Source organism: Xyrauchen texanus, chromosome 2 (assembly GCF_025860055.1).
Source record: "Xyrauchen texanus isolate HMW12.3.18 chromosome 2, RBS_HiC_50CHRs, whole genome shotgun sequence".
In the NCBI taxonomy this organism is placed as follows: Eukaryota; Metazoa; Chordata; class Actinopteri; order Cypriniformes; family Catostomidae; genus Xyrauchen; species Xyrauchen texanus.
Genome location: NC_068277.1, coordinates 12,311,542 through 12,335,193, shown reverse-complemented (window position 1 = coordinate 12,335,193; position 23,652 = coordinate 12,311,542). Strand labels below are relative to the sequence as shown.

General features: G+C 37.2%; 1 protein-coding gene across 4 annotated transcripts in view; it reads left to right on the top strand.

Annotated features, from left to right (window-relative positions):
- Positions 1–248: 248 nt before the first annotated feature.
- LOC127653224 (inactive ubiquitin carboxyl-terminal hydrolase 53-like) overlaps positions 249–23,652 on the top strand; it is a 64,291-nt gene continuing 40,887 nt past the window's right edge. The window contains exons 1-5 of one of the 4 annotated variants that reach the window (XM_052139849.1): positions 249–609; positions 15,873–16,118; positions 16,540–16,705; positions 20,582–20,674; positions 23,029–23,163. In XM_052139849.1, coding sequence (XP_051995809.1) covers positions 16,084–16,118; positions 16,540–16,705; positions 20,582–20,674; positions 23,029–23,163 — 429 coding nt within the window. In that variant the 5' untranslated portion in view covers positions 249–609; positions 15,873–16,083. Of the gene's footprint in view, positions 610–15,837; positions 16,119–16,536; positions 16,706–20,581; positions 20,675–23,028; positions 23,164–23,652 lie in introns of all 4 variants that reach the window. The other 3 variants (XM_052139833.1, XM_052139841.1, XM_052139858.1) reach the window with 3 other exon arrangements.

Here is a 23,652-nt window from a genome sequence, read left to right as displayed (position 1 = left end):
AATAGACGCATTCCGAGTCACACACACACTGGCCAAAAAGGCTGTCTATGTAGGCAGCGCTACAATTTGAAACAGAGCCACTGTGTATATCGCCATCCAAATGTGTAGCAGCTCTGTTTCGACACAGCAAGGGAAAGTGTGAGAGCGCAAGGGAATAGAAAAATTGTGAGGTAACTCCTCCCTTCGCCGGGACTGCAGTAAATAGTGTACTAGAGCAGAGGCGGGGTTTGACCTCCGCACTGAAACCAGCTCGAATCCAGAATTTCAGGTGTCAGCAGTCAGTTAGTAAACTCTGGAGCTCACTACTGCCGCTCATGTCAGTAGTACACACACAGGACTACTGCGGGGACCTTTGAGCTCACGGAATAGCATTTCAGAGTAACTAATAGAGTGAAAAGAGAAAAACAGTCATTCATTAAAGAAGACGAGTAGCCTATGATGTCATAGAATGTAGTGTACATACAGAGTCGCGTGTCGCTTCCGCTTTGTGTCAGTCCAGCAGTTTGACGGCGAAATTCAGCTGGAGTCAATGGGAATTTCTCATCATCAGTAATTTCACTGGAAACGGACAGAATTTCAGGAATACAACTCGCGATTACTGTTCATATGGTGAGTCGATGTGTCTCTTGTCCCATCTGTACATATTGTTTTCATGAAACTTTTTCTTCGCCATGTTTCATTCGCCAGTGCGCATGTGGAGGAAACGTACCTGAATCAGGTAGACAAATGGCCTCAACATCAAGATTTAACAGCTGAAAACTAACAATGAGAGTTTGTGTGTTTATTTAGAGTATTAGCTTAATTTAATCCGTTTACATAACACATCCACAAGTAGACTGTTTTGTTAAAAGGTTACCTTTTAAAAGAACACACATCTTGTGACGTTGCAACAACATAAGTGTCTGTGTGTATGAGAGTTTAAACATTCCCGAAAATAATATCAACATATTTTCCACTTCGATAAACTATCATTGAGTCCAAACAGATGCCTTCATGTCCTCTTTGATACTCTGAAATATATACTAATAATCAGGCTGGGTTGCATTTAATCAGGTTGTATTAATGGAACTCGTGATGCAATTGCTCATTGTTTACATCGCTGAGAAATATTTGTTCCTTTTGTCTTATTGACATATATTTAGATGTAAACATTCCACAGAACAGTACAATACAGCAACAAGACAGCGATAATAATAATAATAATACAAAAATACTAAAAAAATAAATAAATAAAAATTGTATAAAAATATAAATGTAATAGAAAATGTAGTATATATAGAATATACACAATAATACAAAAATACACACACACACACACACACACACACACACATATATTACACATATATGTTCAAGGGAATGTAATGTCAGAAGAGATAGGATGTGTTGGATAAATATAAAAAGACTAAACTGTTTATTGTGCATAATTATTGCTCAATGGGGAAGTTTTAATTGTTGATGAGATGGATAGTCTGAGGGGAAAAGACTGTTCAGCAAACAGACTGTTTTGTTTATATGATACTTTTAAAAAGTACACTGATCTTGTTAAGTTTCAACAACATAAGTGTCTATGTGTTATAGAGCTAATTGCGTTCATTGCCGTGAAGGACCACTTAAGTAAACTACAGATGTATCTATTTGATATCATGTAGTTTATAATAATAAGATGCTAAAGAATGACATAAGATGCTTCACAAAAGCATTTGTCTTAAGATGGTTATTTATATCTTCAGATTTAGTGTGTCTGTAGAAAATATAAACATTAGACTATCAAACTTTACGTTTGCAATTAGAAAAGATTTGACCAGAAGAACAGGGAGCCCTGCAACAGATGCCATGGCCCTCACAAAGCCCCCCACTGAACATCATGTCAGTCTGAGATTACATAAAGAGACAGAAGCAATTGAGACAGTCTTAATAGATAGAAGAACTGTTGCGAATACTCCCAAGAAGCTTTGAACATCCTATCTGCCAACAACCAAGAAAAACTGTGTCCAGGTGTACCTAGGAGAATTGGTGCTGTTTTAAAGGCAAAGGTGGTCATACCAAATATTTATTTAGGTATTTTTATGTTTACTGGGCTTGTATGACATTAAGTGATAAATGAAAACAATTCACAAGTGCCTAAAACGTTTGCACAGTACTGTGTGTGTGTGTGTGTGTGTAATATATATATATATAATTTAGATGAAAACATTCTGCAAATAGGCTGCTTAAAACTAAAGAACATTTTAAGATTTTTGGTTTAGCTTTTCTCTTTTACAAAAATAGTGAGAATGCATTTGGGGTTGCTAATGTTATTTATTCGCTTCTTTGCCATGAACACTTCAGCTGATTAAATTGGCTGCACACACCTGCCAAAGCAATCTCCTCATTAAAGTTTTGCTATACTGGCAATTCATTTAAATATCATGCAGAAATTTCAGCTTTGCATTAGCTCATTTTGTGTAATGGACATTAGAATAGAAACATGTCAAGCACATTTGCGTTCTCTAATTATTTCTCTGATCTCTCTTGAGAGTTATGTCATCAGAACTTATACTACAACCATCTTAATTAATGTAGATATTAGTGCAGGGTAATTCAAATTAAACTACGAATGAATTTTAGTCCTAGTGACAAATTTAAATCACCATAATTGTTTTTCCCTCTGATTAACACTTTTTATTGATTCACACAATGAAACAGAAAAGCAAAACATATATTTACAGAATCAACTATAAACCCCCATTATTCCCCCTCCCAAGCCCTAACCCCACCTGACCCTCAACAAATATCCCTGTGGTCACAACTTGAGCATACACACAAAAAGAATGAATCCAAGTTGCCAAGCCAATATGAAATTTCTTCGAATGCCTCTACCCTACCCATCTCTGTCTACTACCCCTGCAATGAGGGCGTTTCAGCTGACTTCCATGCATTTGTGTAGTTTTAAACTTGTCTGGTATATTGTGAGGCTGAGCAGCATTTCTTTACTCCCTGGTGTAACCAGTGCAATATAGACGACATGTAGTAAAACTGGCTGTCTTCCCCAATACGCTAATATCTACTATATCAACTAATGTCAGATCAGTTCTGTTTCCTAACCACCCATAAATCAGTCATTCAAATGTGTATGAAAACTGACTTCAGATCATGTCCTACATGTAGGTACGTATTCATAGCTAGAGCCTGTTGCATTAGTCCTTAAGGTGTTTGCTGATGGAAATTAATGTAATTGTTCTGGGAGGAATTTCAGTGTAAGTCAGTTATGGAGATCGGGTTTGTGGAAACTAGAATTATTTTACATTTGGCTACCATGGTGTGAACATGGTTATCTTACAGGAGTGTTTATGTTTTTGTGTAAAATGTGCATGTGTCTGTGTGCATGACAGGTGTGTGTTTGCGATAGAGCAAAGGGTATGACTGTTCATTCGGGTTTAACAATTATCACGTTTACATGCACCCTCATAATGCGATTAGGTTGTGATTTCAGGCAGTACTGTGATTAAATTGTTGATCATGTAAACAGAATATTGCGATTGTGATATTGTGATTATGCAAATAATCTGAGTAATGATAAGTGAAGTATGATTTGTGGAGTATTACATTTACATTTACATTTATTCATTTGGCAGACGCGTTTATCCAAAGCGACTTACAAAAGAGGAAAAAAAACATCAGCGAATCATCTTAGGGGGACAGTGGTACAAAAAGTGCCATATTACAAAGTTTCACTATCATCAGAATAGTATACAAAACAGATGTAAGTGCAACAAGAAATGTAAATATTTAAAAAAAAATTTCTTCTATTCTTATCGCTGCAGTGCTGCAGACGGATGATGTTACGTGCAAGCACAGGTTCAAAAATATTTTAAATATTTTCCTGAGTTGTGAATGTCAGTTTGGCATCTGAATTGAATGTTGGTGTGATAAAAAAGCTGTATATCACAAAAAATGGCAAGTACATCTTTCAAATGAGTTTGTCCTTGCAGGCGGAACACAACATCCAGCACGTGTATTCAGATTCAAACAAGTGACTCTTATGAACCAATTCTTTTTAGTGAACAAAACAGACAGTGCATCCTAGTCCGACAATATTATCACAGTTGTGATACACATTAGCCAATATTGTCACAGTTGTGAATCACCCTGGAGTTGTGTATGACTTTCATTCTTCAGAACACAAATGGAGACTTTTAGAAGAATGCAAGTGAATGGTAACCAAAACTTTGAAGCTCCAAAAAGTGCATAAAGTCAGCATAAAATTCGGTTTTGGGTGAGGATTGTTCACAGCCCAAAAATGATCAGATCACTTAAGAATACATGGATTTAACCACTGGAGACGTATGGATTACTTTATGCTGCTTTTATGTGGTTTTTGGACTGCAAATATAAGTACTAATTAAGAAAGGGTGTTTACTCTTAAAAAGAAACAGACAAAAAAATAATAATAATAATAAAAATACAGTGGGACAGGACAGATTCACATCATCGTCACATTGTATCTTTTTACTGTGTACCTGTTTTTGTCCATTTTGTTATAGGGTCTCAGACTACTTTTCACTATTGTTTTTTGGAACCCAATAATAATTTATAATTATTAATAATAAATAAAGAAATATATTTTTGTAAAATTCTACTAATTATTATTATTATTAAAAAGTAGCATATTTATGTACTAATTTGATGCACTAATTACGCTTGCATGTAGCATTGCTATGCCATGAATCTGGTTAAACACATAAGCCTTTATTTTGGCGGAGATTTTATTTTGACGGAATATGAAGGAAGACGTTTGTATGTAGTTGTGTTCAAATGGTCGTTTACTGCAGAGAAATGCTCTCATCCACTCTTCTGTCCACAAAAACCCAGTGTTATGGGGTTGTTTAGATTTGGATAGCACCTTTTAGCAGCCAAGCATAGTTGGAAGTATGCTTGCTTTGAGTATGTGTGCAAAGAATAGATAGTCCATTCGATTCGTGCATCATATACTAAGTAATACGGTCATCATTTTATGATGAACAGACTGATCAGTCGGTATTCACCAGAGCCATTGAAAAAGAGATTTGTGACACTCCCATAGACTTCAAATGTAATCGAAGAATGCTGTAGTAACTCGTGTCATGGGCCGACCAATAGTTTCAAAATTTTATAGTTCCAACGTGCAACCGCATTTATTTTCAGTGTTTCTGAAGCACGCTCGCTGGTACGTTGATGAAATGACTGAAATGTTTTCATATTCCAAGCATTAGTGGACCTCCTATCAATTTTGTTTAGTGGTATTTCATGTAGCCAGCTTTAGTTAAAGTTTATCGTAAGATAACAGATCGTTAGTATTCAATTACTTGGTTGTCATCAAGCTCTGCTGAAGCCTGATAACAACCCATTCATTTGAATCAGGTATGTTAGAAGAGGGAAACATATAAAACACGCAGGGCAGGGAGTACTTGAGGACCAGGGTTGAAGACCACTGATCTAGATCACCAGATCTAGCATTGCAAATAACAGGAGAGGAAGACAATGGGTGGGGGAACCACCTTTACCCTCTCACTGGACATATTGTATAATAAAATGTTTTATTGAATGCAATTGTTTGCCTTGTATATTCTGTAATATTGACCAAACTCCTTTCTTGGCTTAAATTGAGCTGGTGTGATTGATATTTAGATTAGATTTAACTTTGTCATTGCATCGAGTACTATAAATGTAAGTACCAGCAATGTAGTAAATTGTAATGTGGGCTAATTAATTAAAGAACATGTTTAACAAGTCCCATTTACTTAACCACTCTAACGTTAAATGAAAAGTAAAACAATAGTCCTTAGTAGGCTACAGTACGGTAGCTAGCATAGCCATTTCTTGCTCTGCTTCACAATACTGTTATATGGTAATGTAATATAAATAAATGTAAATAATAATAATAAAGTAGCAGACATATAAATTATACAACACACCAGTAACCAATGGGCATTATGTGTTAATATACCGAAAATTGCTGTAAATCTAGTTGGTGCTGTTATCTGTCCCGCCGAAAACCATTCAAATCAGAATTTTCATTTTTGGGCAAATTATTCCTTTAAACTTCTCTGAAAGAACTGAGGTAAATGTACCCAAAGTGTTAGATGTTTTGCTGAAATCACTGAATAGAAGAAGGCCTTTTCTCAGCAAATAAGCCAGCTACTTCATTTGTTATTGTTTACAAGGAATCCTCTTCAGAATATCTGGAACTTTCTGACTAAGCACTCCACTAATAATGCATGAAGCCACTGAAGCTTTAATAAATGCTTCAACCCCTGTTGGAGGAAACCCCATTTTTCAGTGAGAAAATGAAAGGAAGGAGAGTTGTTGCATGCATTGTAGCTTTTGCATATATTGGCAAGCCACAGGGAAGCCAGGAAACATTTAGGAAGTCGAGTATGTTTAAGAGAGGATATTGTACTTCAGTAACTGACAAAAGTTTTTAGATTTCAAAGGAAAAAGTTAATGTCTGTTTTTGTTTGTTTGGGAGTTTTTATGTCACCTCCAGACAAACCTAAGGTGCTATTGAGTGGAGTTATTGTATTTTGAATGGGTGAGAGAGTAAGTGACCTGTTCAGTTTCTCTGGACTCAAAGTGCTGACCATGTGCTGGAATGCAATGCATGGCCAACAGGATGCCCACTCAGGAAACGGCCACAGTATTGTTACTTGAAGCCAAATCAGCCTTCTCCTGTCCTAAGGGAGTTCTGCCTTTCTCTTAGTGTTGTTTCAGGATTTCAGGAGCGTGTCATGTTTCGACTCAGTAGTGTGGCCCACCATGTGTTAACAGGCCTCTGCTCTTTCTTTACAGCAATTTTTGTGGATTTGCAATCAGGAGAAATATTCTTTAAGTTTTATTTTAATATTATTTTTTTGTTTCTAATTTATTTTTAATTTGTGCTTTCATAGTAGTTTAGTTTTTAGTAATTTTTTTTTTTGTGGATTATTTTTTATTTTAGGGCATGTTTTAAGAGATTGTGACACTTCCAGGTCAGTAAAGGGGGAAAGGAGAAAGCTGGAACCAGCTTACACACTTCACAGTGCTTTATTTTTCACACAAAACTGTTCAGGTTTCTTCTAGATCAACATAAAGTCCTTACTTCAAGGTTCACACTGACGTAAATGCACGCTGCTGTCCACAGCGTATTCAACTTCAGTTCTCCCTCCTTCACTGCTGCTGTTATCTCTTACCGGCTTTCACTGTTAACACAAAACAGCTGTCAGAGATAATTTTCCCCAGGTGTCAATCTTTACCGTTCTCTCTCTCTCCCAGCCTCGCCCTCCACAGACGTCTCTCGGCCACACCCATACCACATACACCCATTGCCCATCACCTAATCCTCACCCCCATTTCTAGAGAGGAAGTCCACCACAGCCATCTGTGCCTCACCTCTAGATCACCTCAACTTAAAAGGCTGGAGAGCCAGGTACCAACGGGTGATCTGCGTGTTGGTATCCTTCATGCAATGTAACCAAAGGAGCGGGTCATAGTCCGAACAGAGGATGAAAGCACACCCCATCAGATAGCACTGGAGGGTGAGGACCGCCCACTTGTTGGCCAAACACACCTTCTCAATCATGCTGTACATAGTCTCCCTCAATGAAAGTTTGCAACTAATGTACAGCACTGGATGCTCCTCCCCGCCACCATTTGGGAGAGTACCACTCCCAACCCTCTGTCTGATGCATCCATCTGCAAGATAAAAGGGAGAGAGAAGTCAGGAAAGTGTAAAGTATTTTAAACCTTCTTTTAACAACTTGAATATTAAAAATATGTTTTCACTTTCATGGTAATTATCAATTAAAGACATTACAAACAACATCTCTTTTTATGAGACAATAATGCTTGGACATCATAGTTTTACACTTCAGACTCCAGAAGACATGGGGACTTTTCTGGTAAGGGAACATATTGAGCAAGTATGCTCCCTGGTTTTACAGTGCATTTGGGGAATTTTTAGGGAGAATACGGATATGTGAGTGCAATGTCTGCTATATCATAATAGTCGCCATATGTGTTTGGCCCCCGACAATAGTCTCTTGTGGCTATATTTAGTTTTTCTACAGTAAGACAGAATTGAGTCATGGTGCAATTGTGTATCTTCCCCAAATGTTTCAGACATCTGCCTACAAAATGAAATTGCTGGCTTAATTTATAGATGTAAAAAAAAAAAAAAAAATTGTTTTTTGTTGCATAACTAGCCATCTGTCATTCTGTGCAGCCATTTCTAATACAAATTATTCTCAGTCTCCTCCCTTGGTTGAATATTTCTATTAGGCTATACTTGCAACATTATGATACATTTACGCATTTGGCAGACGCTTTTATCCAAAGCGACTTACAGTGCAATTATTACAGGGACAATCCCCCCGGAGCAACCTGGAGTTAAGTGTCTTGCTCAAGGAAACAATGGTGGTGGCCGTGGGGTTAGAACCTGCGACCTTCTGATTAACAGCCCTGTGCTTTAGCCACTACGCCTCCACCACCACTTGCTGGTTAGCAGTGGTTGTCTGTTTCACAACCATGTTTGTCATTCATATCCTTTTTTTCTTAGACTAATGCTAAGATTGGGAAATCTCAGAAAATGGCATGATACATTTTGTAGCCCTCAAACAAGTTTGTTACAAGTGCATGACAAGATTTCCACATGCTGCTTTTCAAGTCAAGTCATCTTAGAAAATCATTGAAAACTTAAATGAAAAGAACATACCAGTAAACTTTAAACCTTGAAAAGGTCAGATCTTATTGTGTTAATATTTTACGAATGTACCTTTTTTTTTTTTTTTTTAGCACTGATAATAATTGTGTATTAAAACTGCCTTTAGAGTGATTTACACCTGCAGGCTTTTCATTCCTCCTGTAAATCTCTTCTTAATCACTCAAACCACTTTAAAAAAGAGCTGGAGCTAAAGCAATAAGTCACAAATGTCCTTAGTGTTACTGTGATTTAATGGTTAAGGGGGTAAAACAGTCCTTACTCATGGTAAAATCACTATAAAAATGGCTTCGGAATAAGCAATTTTTCTTACCCCAAGTAAAATAGTTGATTTAATGTATTTATGGTTGCAAAGAAACAAAGCAACTGCAATTTGCACAGTAGTACGTGCAGACGCAAATGTGTTTAATAGCGTTTATCAATGTTTAATGGCTTCGAACGTGGCTCATTCAATCAGATGAGTTAGAACATTTTTATCAGAATCTGCTGTATTGCCAAATAAGCTTACACATACAAGGAATTTGTCTTGGTGGCTGGAGCTTCCAGTGCACAACATTGCAATACAGCAACAAGACAGAGATGATAATAATGAGAAAAAATAAATACAAATAGAATAAAATAAATGTGATATATGCCACATTATAAAGTAAAGATTAATTCAAGAAATAGTGAGAGAAATTTGTGTGTTATTGCTGTTTGAGAAGTTATGCAAGTTGTTGCATATTTTCCTGACAGCAATTTTAAATTAGGATGCTTAAGATGTAATGAGAACACGGGTAATTATTACATCCATTGCGCATAAATTCCATTTCCCTTTAGGGTGGGAATTTCCGCATTGACGTTAGGTAAGAATTGACTTGTTAATATAGCAAGTAGAAGAGTGACATGGCATTTTTAAACCTTGACTGAAACCAGACTGTTGCGTATATTTTTTAAGGCTGTTCTTGAAAACTCTGCTTTTGTCTATTGGTGTAGCTCACCTATAGTATGTCACAGGGACACCAGAACCAGGATTGCATTTTTAACCCAGTTGACCAGTTTTGGTCTTTTCATCTGTTATTAAAATGTTCCATTGGCCCCATTCTCTTCCATTGTAAGTGTCTCACTGGAACCCAGATATTTGCTTTTTTTTTTTTAAGAAAAGAGGGGACAAGTTGAAATTAATTATGACATAAATGCTGTAGATAGAGCTTAACTTGTATTGAACCCAGAATTTTCATTTAATGGATCACTCAGACAGTTTCTCAAAACTGAAAGTTAGTGTAAATGTATTTAAGCAGATGTAAAGCTGATTGTTTCACAATGCAGGGTCCGCATGGAACGCCTGTAAAAACATGCATATCTGCATGTGACATGAATTTATAAGTATACCAAGGTGCGCTGGCTCATAAATATTTATATGGATACCTGAATGGACAGTCTAGGAAGATTACCTGAGCTAATACTATTCATAAGTTCAGCCTTCCCCTTTAGTACTGACATCAGGACTTCCTTGTCTCACCCCTTTCTAAAATGTGTTTGTCATGACTGGTATGTAGTGTTACTAAAATTCAGTCAAAAAATAAATTCATAATATAGATTTCAAATCATTTTGTGCAGTGCCCATGTACAGCAGGCAGTGTGTATGCTGTAGGTTTCTAATGGCAGGTATTTATACACCTCCCTTTTTCTGTGCTGCTTCACCCTCACTATTGCTGGCCAAGTTTGTGTCATGCTGGGATGAATGACCAGGGCCGGTGGCTCGTGAGAAAAAACCATCAGCTGTAATGTCAACATTTTCCACTCAACAGCTACATCATCAGTGATGATTAGACCGCAGATGACTCTGGATGTGGGCTCTTTTTCCTGCCTGTTTTCTGCCTTTCTCTTGAACTGAGAAGTAATTGAAATATGAGAGCACCAGACGGAAGTGGTTGTGACAGATTGTGGATGTGAGTAATCAAACTTTTGTTTAATAGGAAAAAAAAAACAACAAATTAGACAGAAATTAGGTGCTTGAAATACACATTATCATTAATTTACCGTCAATACTTTATCTAAGTAATGTCGCTCGCATCACCGTTTGAATGTGTGGATATTTATTTGGGTACAGAAAATGACACCATAAGAAATGTGCTCCTTTGACCTGAGAGATGGGTATGTAAAAGTAATGTTCATTTAGGATCAGTGCATCCACACTGAAACTGAAATGATCTCCATATCCACATACTTTGGAAAACAATAACTATTGGAAACTGAAAACGGAGGTTTCAAACTTGAACGGATTAGTGCGGACGTGGCCTGAATTTATTGTACATGATTCATCAGAGCGTGTTATTCCAAAAATAATCTTTCAAAAATTATTCCAAAAAATGAATCGTTCAACAAAATGTAATAAGTACTCTGCTTCTTAAACAGCTGTATTTTTCGCTGATGTCACCTGGGCAGCTTATTTAAAATCCCACCAGTAGTCATTTATTGGTTAACGTGAATGCAATACAAGGAATTTTAGTCCAGCAGACCTGATTTCTGGGACAACATTTTCATCCTCTTCAAAGTGGAGTGGTGGTGGTGGTGTAGTGGTCTAAAGCACATAACTGTTAATCAGAAGGTGGTTCGATCCCCACAGTCACCACCATTGTGTCCTTGAGCAAGGCACTTAACTCCAGGTTGCTCAGGGGAATTGTCCCTGTTATAAGTGCACTGTAAGTCACTTTGGATAAAAGCATCTGCCAAATGCATAAATGTAAATGTAAATGTGGAAGTGAATGGAGGCCAATCCATAAACATTTTAAATATTCACGGTTTCAAAAGTATAGCCACAAGTCATAAACAATAAGCATGTTAAGATGATTTTAGTGTGATAAAATCACTTACTAATCTTTTCTGTGTAAAGATAAAGCCAACAAACCCTAACATTACTGTAAAAAATTACGATTTAAACAAATTTACAGCTCAAATAATGCATGAGTTTTAACAGAAGAATTAATGTAAGTGCTTTTATAAAATTATAAGCTTCACAATTAAGCCTTTAAACCCATCCAAAAATTGGCCCCTTTCACTTTTTTATTGCTTTTACAATTTTTGCTTTTTTTAAAGAGTGATACTTCTGGGGCCTGGGTAGCTCGGCGAGTATTGACACTGACTACCACCCCTGGAGTCACTAGTTCGGATCCAGGGTGTGCTGAGTGACTCCAGCTAGGTCTCCTAAGCAACCAAATTGGCCCAGTTGCTAGGAAGGGTAGACATGGGGTGACCTCCTCGTGGTCGTTATTAGGGGTTCTCGCGCTCAATGGGGTGTGTGGTAAGTTGTGCATGGATCGTGGAGTGTAGCATGAGCCCTCACATGCAGAGTCTCTGCGGTGTCATGCACAACGAGCCACGTGATAAGATGCGTGGATTGACGGTCTCAGAAGCGGAGGCAACTGAGACTTGATTTATTTATCATTAACAATAATAAACTGTAAGTTGTGTACAGCTTGAAACTCCAAAAATACAAGAAACATTTTTGTTCAATCAAAGCTTTATTTATACAAATATTTATTTTTTACTGACCAACCATTTTAATGCAAACTTGAAAACATCAACATCGGAGAAAAATTCCTTACTGTAAAATGAAAACGTGAACGCAAAACAGCTACCCAAATATGCATGTAGCCAACTGTTTATAAATCATTTAAATAAAAAAATTAATGTGAATTTTTATATTTTCCTATTTTGTTTTGTAGATTTTCTCCCCAATTTGGAATGCCCAGTTCCCAATGCGCTCTAAGTCCTCGTGGCAGTGTAGTGACTTGCCTCATCCAGGTGGCGGAGAATGTCAATCCGCGCATCATATCACGTGGCTTGTTGAGCGTGTTGCCGCTGAGACGTAGCGCGTCTGGAGGCTTCACGCTATTCTCCGCGGCATCCTCGCACAACTTGCCACACACCCCACGGAGAGCAACAACCACATTATAGCGACCACGAGGAGGTTAACCAAACGTGATTCTACCAACCCTAGCAACCGGGCCAATTGGTTGCTTAGGAAGCCTGATTGGATTCACTCAGCACGCCCTGATTTGAACTTGCGACTCCAGGTGTGGTAGTCAGCGTCTTTACTTGCTGAGCTACCGAGGCTCTGATATTTTCCTCTTTAATATATTTTCAGTGTAGTGTATTTTTAATACATTCAGCCTGTGTTTAGTATGAATTTGTGAATTCAATCCTGCTTGCTGTCCCGGCGAGAACTGACATGATTTTTGGGATGGATGATACAGGGAGACCGGCAGATTAACAATGTTTTGTAATCAATTATTGTCTTGTACTGTAACACACTTTCATGGTTTATGTAGTAAACGTAGGCTGCGTCTGAAACCAGGAAAATGCTGAACCTAGAGGCAGTATACAGAGATCGGAAGGGATCAAGGCATGTCCAAATCCAATGTTTGTGTCACATCTTGTCTACACAGACCTTCGTTTGATCAATTTTTGAAGGCAGCATAGATGCATCCTTCGCTGCCTATGAAATCCCACAATCCTGTGCTCCCAAATCCACAGCGGTTGAGCTGAAGAATACAAAATGGTGGCCGAAGAGGCAGTTTATAGCCAATTTGTGTATAAGTGTACGTTTTTATTCACTTTTTCCAACTTTTGATTCCATTTGCTTTCACCTTTAGTGGACACCTAATGGCGTTAATCAGTTGCTGGTATCCAAGCAATGATGTAAAGTTATGCTGCCTCAGTAGCCTGTCTAAAACCAGTTCCTGGAGGTAACTTAATACGCAAACACTGTCTGTTGAGTCACTGTCACTTTGACTGATGGGGCAGCGAGGCACCAAGACAGCTACCTTTGGTTTTGGATGCAGCCGTAGTGTTCATCTTTAGAGAAACGCTCCATGATTAGCATGGAAGTAAAGGATGTGGATCTGTTTTTATTCTATTTCTGACAGGATGTAACATGCAGTGCTCAAGCGACTTGTGCATTCTGAGATGCTAATCTGCTCAATACAATTGCACAGAGTGGTTATCTGAGTTACCGTTACCAGTCTGGCCAGTCTCTGCTGACCTCTCATCAACAAGGCATTTCCGGCCACGGAACTACCGCTCAATGGATGTTTTTTTGTTTTTGACACCATGTTATTGTAAAGAGTAAACTCTAGGGACTGTTGTGTGAAAATCCCAAGAGCTCAGCAGTTGCAGAAATATTCAAACCAGCCTGTCTGGCACCAACAATCATGCCACGGTCCAAATCACTGAGATCACATTTATCTCAAAATTCAGTCTAAATTACCAAATGAGCAATCATTTTTAGAGTCCACCTTGCATATCATGTTCTACCCAACCCTACAAAAATGATTTCAAAGTGGAACATATGTTACTGTGTAAGATGTATACATGGAGATGTGTCTCCTGGGCCAAGCTCTGAGCATAATCCTGAATACTAGAGCTCTTTAGCAACAAAGTGTCTTAAATGATCACCTTGGAATGCTGTTGCTATTGTCATCTGTAGCCACATTACAAATGAGAAGGACACCTCAGAGCCTCAAGTAGCCATTTTTGTGCCTTGTTTAATTGCCTAACCCTAAGAAAAATGTCTATTAGTGGGTCAGTGGTCATACTGTTCTCTGTTGGTCACTGTATAAAAGTTCTTCTGAATTTTTTGAATACCAGTGTGAATGAAATGCTGTTGAACAGGTTTTTGTTTGTCTTATGTACATGCATTCACATAGAGACATTCACAAGTCTGTACAAAAATGAACAAAATCATTTGAACGCGTTTAATGCAAGGAAACTTCTGGTTGTTGGGATCCCATTCAAAATGAGAGAAGTGCTGGAGACAAATAAACGTGTAGCTTTTCTTTTGGAAAATTTTTTCAAATATAATAATCTGAAGCTAATCTGTAAAAAACTAAACAAAGGATGTCTTACATTTTTGACCAAATTAAACAGTTTAACCAAAGATTTCTCCAGACCTTCACACCACGATCTCGGCCAAGAACTAACCGTGGTTCTCAAAGTGTGTGTAGCATTTTTGGAACACACACATTTTGTCTTGGAACTTCATGTCCTGTTCTGTCTTTACTTTTTAATATTAAAAGAACCTCACTTCAGCAAGCCACACGACTTGAGGTATCAAATATTAATGTCCGTTGCTCAAATGTTGTTATGAATACAAGTTATACACTAAAATGTAATACTTAAGGTTAGAGGTTTGTTCGAACCATTAACCCTAAAAATATGACTTGGAAAAACTTGATAAGACGTTCTAAGAAGTCCATATTTTTATGCCAACCAACTGCCAAACTGTCGATTATGGATGTTTATTACACTTATTATTCGGTATCACCACTTGTGATCTCTAACATTGGAACAAAAAAATTAAGACATTATACCAGTTTTAAAATGTCTGAAGGTGAGCAACTAAGACCCTATTACACTTCGTTTTTAAGTGTTACATTAATGTCAGCCTGATTATATTGGATAACGTCACCTTGCTCTAAAAAGTAAATAGGTTGGTACAAAGGATAGTCATAAAAAGTTAAACAATAACATTATTAATTGCAGCAGTATCAGTTGTTTGAGAGCTGACCTACTGACTTTTGCACAGTTTTGAGGTGTTTAGCCACTCCTCCTGTGGTGAAAGTTCAAAGGTTCAATAAATATCAAAACATTATTTCCAGTGGTGGTTTATAAAACATTGTTTATAGTGATGGATGGTTCTATATTGATTACAGTGTCACCATTTGATTAGACATGAGATTAATCAGGTGATAAAGCAAAATAATTGCATATTTTTTATGCATATTTAAGTATAATATGATTTAATGGTTAAAGGGACAGTTCACTAAAAACATATACAGTATATATGCCATTATTCACACAAGAATACATAAGGCAATGTTAAGTAGAATGTTGGACTCAGTCACCATTCACTTTCTTTGTGTGGAAAAAGGATGCAATAATGATGACTGAGACTAACATACTGCATAACATCTCCTCCTGTGTTCCACTGAAGAAAGTCAGTCATATGGGTATGAAACAATATGAGGGTGAATAAATGATGACAGGATTTTCATTTTTGGGTGAACCGTTTTTTTTTTGTAACACACTATTTGAGCAATCATGTTGTAAATGTAAAATGTTTTCCTCACTGCATACAGCGCTTCAGGAATTCACACACCGCTTCTCTCCGCAGAGTGGATGCTACTGAAACCTAAGGCTGATATCCTCCACTTGCAGCGTCTCAGATATGGATGACCCTTTAAAGGTTGACTGATTTCAGCTGACACCTCATGTGTGCTTCATAACTATGCTGCGAGTTACTAGAGGCCGCATGGCCACAGTACCCACCAAGGACCCGCTCAAATCCCCCACCCCATTCAGGGAGTGATCAAACCACCTTGTCTATGACAAATGCAATCAAGAGACCTCTTTCACACAGGTCAGTAGCAAACCAAAAGTATTCTTGTTACTCTTGTTACTCTTTGATTCACTGGAATGTGTTTGAAATGGACCATTAAATCCTCAAATTAAAAAAATGGTTCAACCAAAAATGAAACTATCATTATTTACTCACCCCAATGTCATTCCAACACAAAAGTAGCGTGTTAGGGACTGACAGCCTCAGTCACCAATCGCTTTCAATCTCAGTATCTGTCCATACAATTAAAGTGAATGGTGAATGAGGCTACCATTCTGCTTAACATCTCTTTTTGCTTTCCATGGAAGAAAGAAAATCATATGGGTTTGAAACTACATGAACGTTTCATAAGATCTCTGTCCTTTGTGCTTCAGCTTTGAATGTGGACTAAAATGTATATCAATACTCAAAATCTGCTTGAACAATTACTGTTAATCAGCAGGAAGGCAGATACCCCAAATCCAATGGCATGGGTGAAGTTCTTCAGGAGACCGGGGGGCAATCTTTCCAGGTCGTACCAGCCAGGATCTATGCTGTCACTGGCCCCAACCAAGGGACTTCTAAATGAGCCGGGACAGAACAGCTGCTTCCTCAACAGTGCAGTGCAGGTACATGTTTGTCCTAAAACTAAAGGAACGGTTGCATAATAAGGTCTGTTTTTCGTAGACATACCTTTTGAATGGTAATTTTTTAATTGGCCCTATTTTTATCTATTGGCTATTTTGTTTTATTTTGTTTCTTGCTATCGCAAAAAATTGCTCAAGTGAACGCACTCAAAAAAGTTCTTGGTATGACATGGTTTTTAGACTTTTGTTTTTGGGACATGTACCATAGTAATACCATGGTTTTCTTTGAAACCAAACATACCATTTGAGTACTATGTAAATAGCATGGTATATTATTATGCCAATCATTTACTACCCAGGTATATTTTAAAGTAGCAATGTATTCCCATCTGATACCTTGCTTGAATAGTACCGTAATACTTTACCCTATTTCTATCAAATGGCACACTTGTTTTTGCTATTACAAAAATAGCTTAATTGGATTTACTTACAAAACATACAAGTACATGGTTAGACTTGGTTTTTGGACAGGGTGCCATGGTATTGCAAAATCTTTTGGACACCTACCATGGTAATACCATGGCATTAATGGTGCAGTATGTAAGATTCATAAACCCTTGTAATTAATGACACCTGTGGCCATTAAGTGAACTGCAGCCAGCTACCTGTTGCTCGTGCTTGTGCTCACGCTCGTGCACACACTCTATATGGACACGCGTGAGCATCAACCAAAACAATAACGTAACGTACAAAGAGACTGAACGTGATCCACCTGCATCATGCTAACAGATGAAGTAGCATAATTAAAATTACACAGTTATGATTGTTTTAATAAAAACTTTGAGACTGTATATTATATTTGACTCTCAAGTGCTGGAACAGTGCTAAAACAAAGTGTGGATATAGGTCTGATTATGCGAGACTGTAGTTTGAAGTAATCACTTTTCTTTGCACGATATATAGACTGCATTTATATATAGCCTACATAGCCTATGTCAGTGTTAGCTAGCTAGCCAGCTTTATCAATAGCTGTTAGCTAAATTTGGTGGATGATGACAGTAGCTGTTCATAAAATAGACTGTACATTTATAAATATGTTGACACAATTCAGTATTGATGTGATTCCATCACAACTGTCATTTTGATATATTGATGCACTATTGTTTTATAATAATAGAATGTATATGTTTTCTATCGTATGAATATAAATATTCTCTCATGTATGAATTTACATTGTCTAGAATTCATTTAATGTGTTATTGTAGTTTACCTTGCTGAATAATTACAGATTAACATTGTTTATGACAGTTTTTTTTTGTTTTATTATTATTATTTTTTTTTATATTGCATGAAAATTGTTACATATTGCACATTTAATCTGGAATATGAGATAGTATTTAAACATTGAAAAAATAATACACTTTTCAGCTTCAGCTTTTTTGGGGTTGAAAATACAAAAGTGACAAATTTTCTTAAAATTGGATGGGTCACATTGCCACAGTGCTTTTGAATACTTGGGGCAGTATATTTTCCACTATGTGTAAAACATGGATGGACACACGGAATCCAGTCATAAAAATTGAATTAACTATAAAACACAGAATGTCAATGAATTTGACAAATTTGGGATGAAATTAATGTATAAATACACAATTCATCTAATCAAATTTGTGCTATGTCCTAGTGTGATTATTAAACCACAAAAGCCTGAGATGTAATTAAAGAAATGGCCTACATGAGCTGCATGCTTCATCAGTAATTATAAACTAACCACATCATTAACATCATGCTCTGTGTGTGTATTAATGACAAGATCGTGGCAGAGCACTTTATTCATTGTGAAGCACAGCACATGCAGACTATATATTTTTACAATTATATCATAGCCTTTTGTGTTTAAAATGCACATTAGCTTTTTGTGTAAGTGACGCCATCAAAAACATCCGGGCGTATGCCTAAATAAAAGCTCCATTTAACTAGATGCATGAAATCTTTAAAATTCTTCCAAAAATATTACCTCCTGAATAGTAAAATTTTATTTTCAATGTAGTAGCATTAATAATAATAATATCAATAAAAGTGATATTATACTTAAGCAATATCTCATGCAAGAATTTCATCGCTGCTTTCTATAATACTGTAATGCTCTACTGTGCAGATCTGAAGTTGACCAAATATTAGATTATGGATTGTGCTGCGAGGATCACTATAGACACTATTCATATAATAAAAAATAATCCAATGATTGAAATCTAAATTAAACAGAAAACACACATTGTGGGAAAAAATTTATTGGAATTTTGAAAAAATACAAATGATTTCATAGGGCCCTAAATGCTATGTAAATACCATGGTATACTGTTATGGTAATCATTTAGTACCATAATATATTTTAAAGTACCATGGCATTACCATCTGATGACATCACTGTTCTATGGCACATATCACAGTACTTTTTGTAAGGTTAACATAAATACATAGGATGTTTGATTTGAAGGATTTGTTTATGGGGTTACTGTTTTTTGCCTTTGCAGCACATTTTAAGACTCTTTAAGACATAGTAGCATATTAGTCACCTCCCCCCACGCACCCCCCTAAACAGACTTAAATTTCTTGACTCACATCTGACATCCAACTTTCACAGTCTCAACAGTCATCTCTTCAATGCCCTCTGAGAGAGCACTTACATAATGTTCCATTGAACGCAAATATTCACGGCATCTCAACTCCACCCATCAACCTCCAGATCTTGCTCACAGAAGTCTTTGTCATGTTCTCAGTCTGTCTGCTGGTTACTGGAAAGCTGTTTGTCCCCTGTGGATGGGAATGTGGACATAATGATTGATTTAGTGGGGGTGTGCTCTCTTGTTCATGTACTCATCACCATGAAGTGAGGACATACTCAGGCTGTGTTCAGACTAAGTTTTCTGGGGCTTAAGGAAAAGACATTGAAAGAAGAGTAACCTTATACTGCCAATACACACACACACACACACACACACACACACACACACACACACACACACACACACACACACACACACACACACACACAGATGAACAACTCTCTTCTCCCCATCTTCTGTCAACATAGCCTCACCTCCCTTAATCTCTGTCCACCAAGCAAGGACATTATGAGTCACATTTCACTTCTCAGAGTTTCTGTTCACAATGAAGGCCAATCATTAAAAAAAAGCATGTAAGAAAACATAGTCAATGGAGGTTGGCCTAAAGTTTGAGATATCAAATGCCTCATGCAAAATAAAAAGATTCAAAAATTTAGGAAGATTCATCGGATGCAAAATTGGTTTGTGGAGAAGCACTCATTGGATTTGTTTTTAAAAACCTAGCAAGCGGCCTTGCTGTCTGCTGCTACCTTCCAAGGCAGCATCCAAACTGAAATCGAACCTCATGACTGACTCAAAACACTAAATAGGCAGCGACTCCACATGTTACACAAATAGCGCACCTCACATGAAGCACACAAGAGAATCGCCTCGCTATTTATTCCATGTTGCATGTTAGCATGTTGCTAAGTTAACAAAGAAAACCTAAAAAAGATTTTTTAGGTTTTACCAATTTTAATTTATACCTTTCAGTATTGAATGAAATATATTTAAAATCGACACTTCTCTTGAATCCTTCCGCCATCTTGTATTTTATTTATTGATTTTTTTTGGGGATTGCCTAGTCACGAATACATTTAAAGCTTACTTGGAATTTGTCAGAAGCTAGGTATCTTTAAAGACAGCATAATTTTGCTGCCTGTGGTGTGGGCCAACATTCACAAAGGGAGTGCGTCCGATCCCTTAAAATGCTGTCTAGCTCACTAGTTTTTGGAACAAAGCCAACGTATATGTACGTAACAATTTGTGAGGTGAAGAAATCTAATTCCGCATCTATAATTGTTTGTTCCAGGTGTTATGGCAGCTGGATATCTTCAGACGGAGTCTTCGGCAGCTCCCAAACCACTACTGCCTGGGTGACTCCTGCATTTTCTGTGCTTTGAAGGTATTCTCCTGGCCAAACAAAACATTAAACATATTTAAATAAATGTTTACAGCTTTTGTGGGATAATATTGATTCATCTTTTGTTTATTTAAAATGTTTTAAAAAAGATCATGGTTATAGTTAGGTATTTACAGTGGAAGGGAATGGAGCCAGTTCATAAAGGTTTCAAAACTATAGCCACAAAACATAAGCATTATACGTTGTTAGCATGATTTTTCTGTTATTAAAGGGATAGTTCATCCAAAAAAGGAAAAATCTTGCATCATTTACTGACTCTCATGCCATCCCAGATGTGTATGACTAACTTTCTTTTACTGAACACAAAATGATTTTTAGAAGAAAATCTCAGCTCTTTATGTCCATATTGCAAGTGAAACATGACCAGAGTTTGGAAGGTCCAAAAATCATATAATAAGCAGCATAAAAGTAATCCATATGACTCCATTGGTTTAATTTATGTCTTCAGAAAAGATATGATCTGTGTGGGCGAGAAACAGATCAGTATTCAACAGATCAAAAAGTCCGTAGTTGGTGGCGATATGCACAAAGAATGCAAATTGGCAAAAACAAAAGAAGAATGTGAAACTGGAGATTTATAGTTAAAGGAGTTAAATATTGATCTGCTTCTCACCCACACCTATCATATAGTTTCTGAAGAGATGGATTTAATCAATGGAGCCAGATGGATACTTTTTATGCTGCTTTTATGCACTTTTTGGACCGTCAAAATTTTGGTACCAATTAACTTGCATTGTATGAACCTACAGAGCTGAGATACAGTTGAAGTCAGAAGTTTACATACACTTAGGTTGAAGTCATTAAACCAAATTTTGTAACCACTCCACAGATTTCATATTAGCAAACTATAGTTTTGGCAAGTTTTTTAGGACAGCTACTTTGTGCATGACACAAGTAATTTTTCAAACAACTGTTTACAGACAGATTGGTTCACTTTTAATTGACTATATCACAATTCCAGTGGGTCAGAAGTTTACTTGCACTAAGTTAGTCAAGTATCTAACTAATAAGTCCTAAATCGACATTATCTGAAAGGTTGCTCAGCAAGGAAGAAGCCAAAACCACCATAAAAAAGCCAGACTACAGTTTGCAAGTGCACATGGGGACAAAGATCTTACTTTCTGGAGAAATGTCCTCGGAACTGTTTGGCCTTAATTACCATTGTTATGTTTTGAGTATAAATGGTGAGGCTTGCAAGCCGAAGAACACCATCCCAACCTTGAAGCATGGGGGTGGCAGCATCATGTTGTGTGGGTGCTTTTCTGTAGGAGAGACTGGTGCACTTCACAAAATAGATGGCATCATGAGGAAGGACAATTATGTGGATATATTGAAGTTGTGGCAAAATAGCTAAAGGACAACAAAGTCAAGGTATTGGACTGGAGTTGCCATCACAAAACCCTGACCTCAATCAGAATATTTGTGGGCAAAACTGAAAAAGTGTGTGTGAGCACGGAGGCCTACAAACCTGACTCAGTTACACCAGTTCTGTCTGGAGGAATGGGCCAAAATTTCACTTATTGTGATATGCTTGTGAAAGGCTACCCAAAATTTTTGAACCAAGTTAAACAGTGGAGTGGTGGTGGCGTAGTGGGCTAAAGCGCTGAGCTGGTAATCAGAAGGTCTCTGGTTCGATCCCCACAGTTACCACCATTGTGTCCTTGAGCAAGGCACTTAACTCCAGGTTGCTCCGGGGGGATTGTCCCTGTAATAATTGATAATGGATTGTCCCTGCATTGTCGCTTTGGATAAAAGCGTCTGCTAAATGCATAAATGTAAATGTAAACAATTTAAAGGCAATGCTACCAAATACTATCTAATTGTATGCAAACATTTGACCCACTGGGAATGTGATGAAAGATATAAAAACTGAAATAAATAATTCTCTCTACTATTATTCTGACATTTCACATTCTTAAAATAGTGATCCTAACTGACCTAAGACAGGGAATGATTTCCCGCTTTTACAAGATTATAGGGTTTACCGGTGTTACCGTCATGACGGTATGCAAAAAAGTTTAAATATTGCACAATTCTGGCTAGTAAGCAAGTTACATGTTAACGCGTATAACGTTTATAACTTGTGGCTTTACTTTTCAAACGGTGTGTGTTGTTTTTGACTAGCCCCATTCACTTCCATTGTAAGTCCCTCATTGCAATTGTGTGTGTATGTGTGTGTTTATTTTTAATTAAAGGAGGGATTCGAAAATCAAAATTATGCCACAAATGATGTCAATTGAGCTAAACTTGTATTGAACCTGAAATATCCCTCTTAATATCTTCTTAAATTGTGTTTTGTGTCAAAATTCAGTAAGTACATTTTGTTTGTTGTGCAGGGAATATTCTGTCAGTTCCAGCACAGTCGAGAGCGAGCGCTACCCTCGGATAACCTTCGCATTGCCCTTGCCGAAACATTTAGGGATGAACAGCGCTTTCAGTTAGGCCTTATGGACGATGCTGCTGAATGCTTCGTAAGTGTCTGTCTGTGTGTGTTTGTGAGTCAGAAACCAAAAGGAAAATATCATGACAAATGCTAAATGGGTAACATGTAAATAGAAATGATATTAATAGCTTTTTCAAGTTTAGTTTTTTCAGTCTATTTGATTTCAGGCCATCTGTTGGGTTTTGTTTGGCTGTGTGACCCCCTCCAATTTTAAGACATTTTGTCACTTTTGTATTTTCAACCCAAGAGCTTAAAGCTGACGTGTCTTTTTTTTTCCCCAAAGTTTAAACACTTTCTCATATCCCAGCTTAATGTGAAGAGACATCTATAAAAAAAAGCAATTTTTAGGTCAATTTCTTTTCAAAGTTTAAACTCTCTGGCACAGTAACATTAGCTCAACTAGTAGCATTAGTTTTAGGCAGGACTATCTGCTTGCCTGGCCAATGGAAAATGTGGGGGAATTTTTAGAAGTTTGTTTTACTTTTCTGTTTGGTGATGCAAGTGCCACATAAATTGC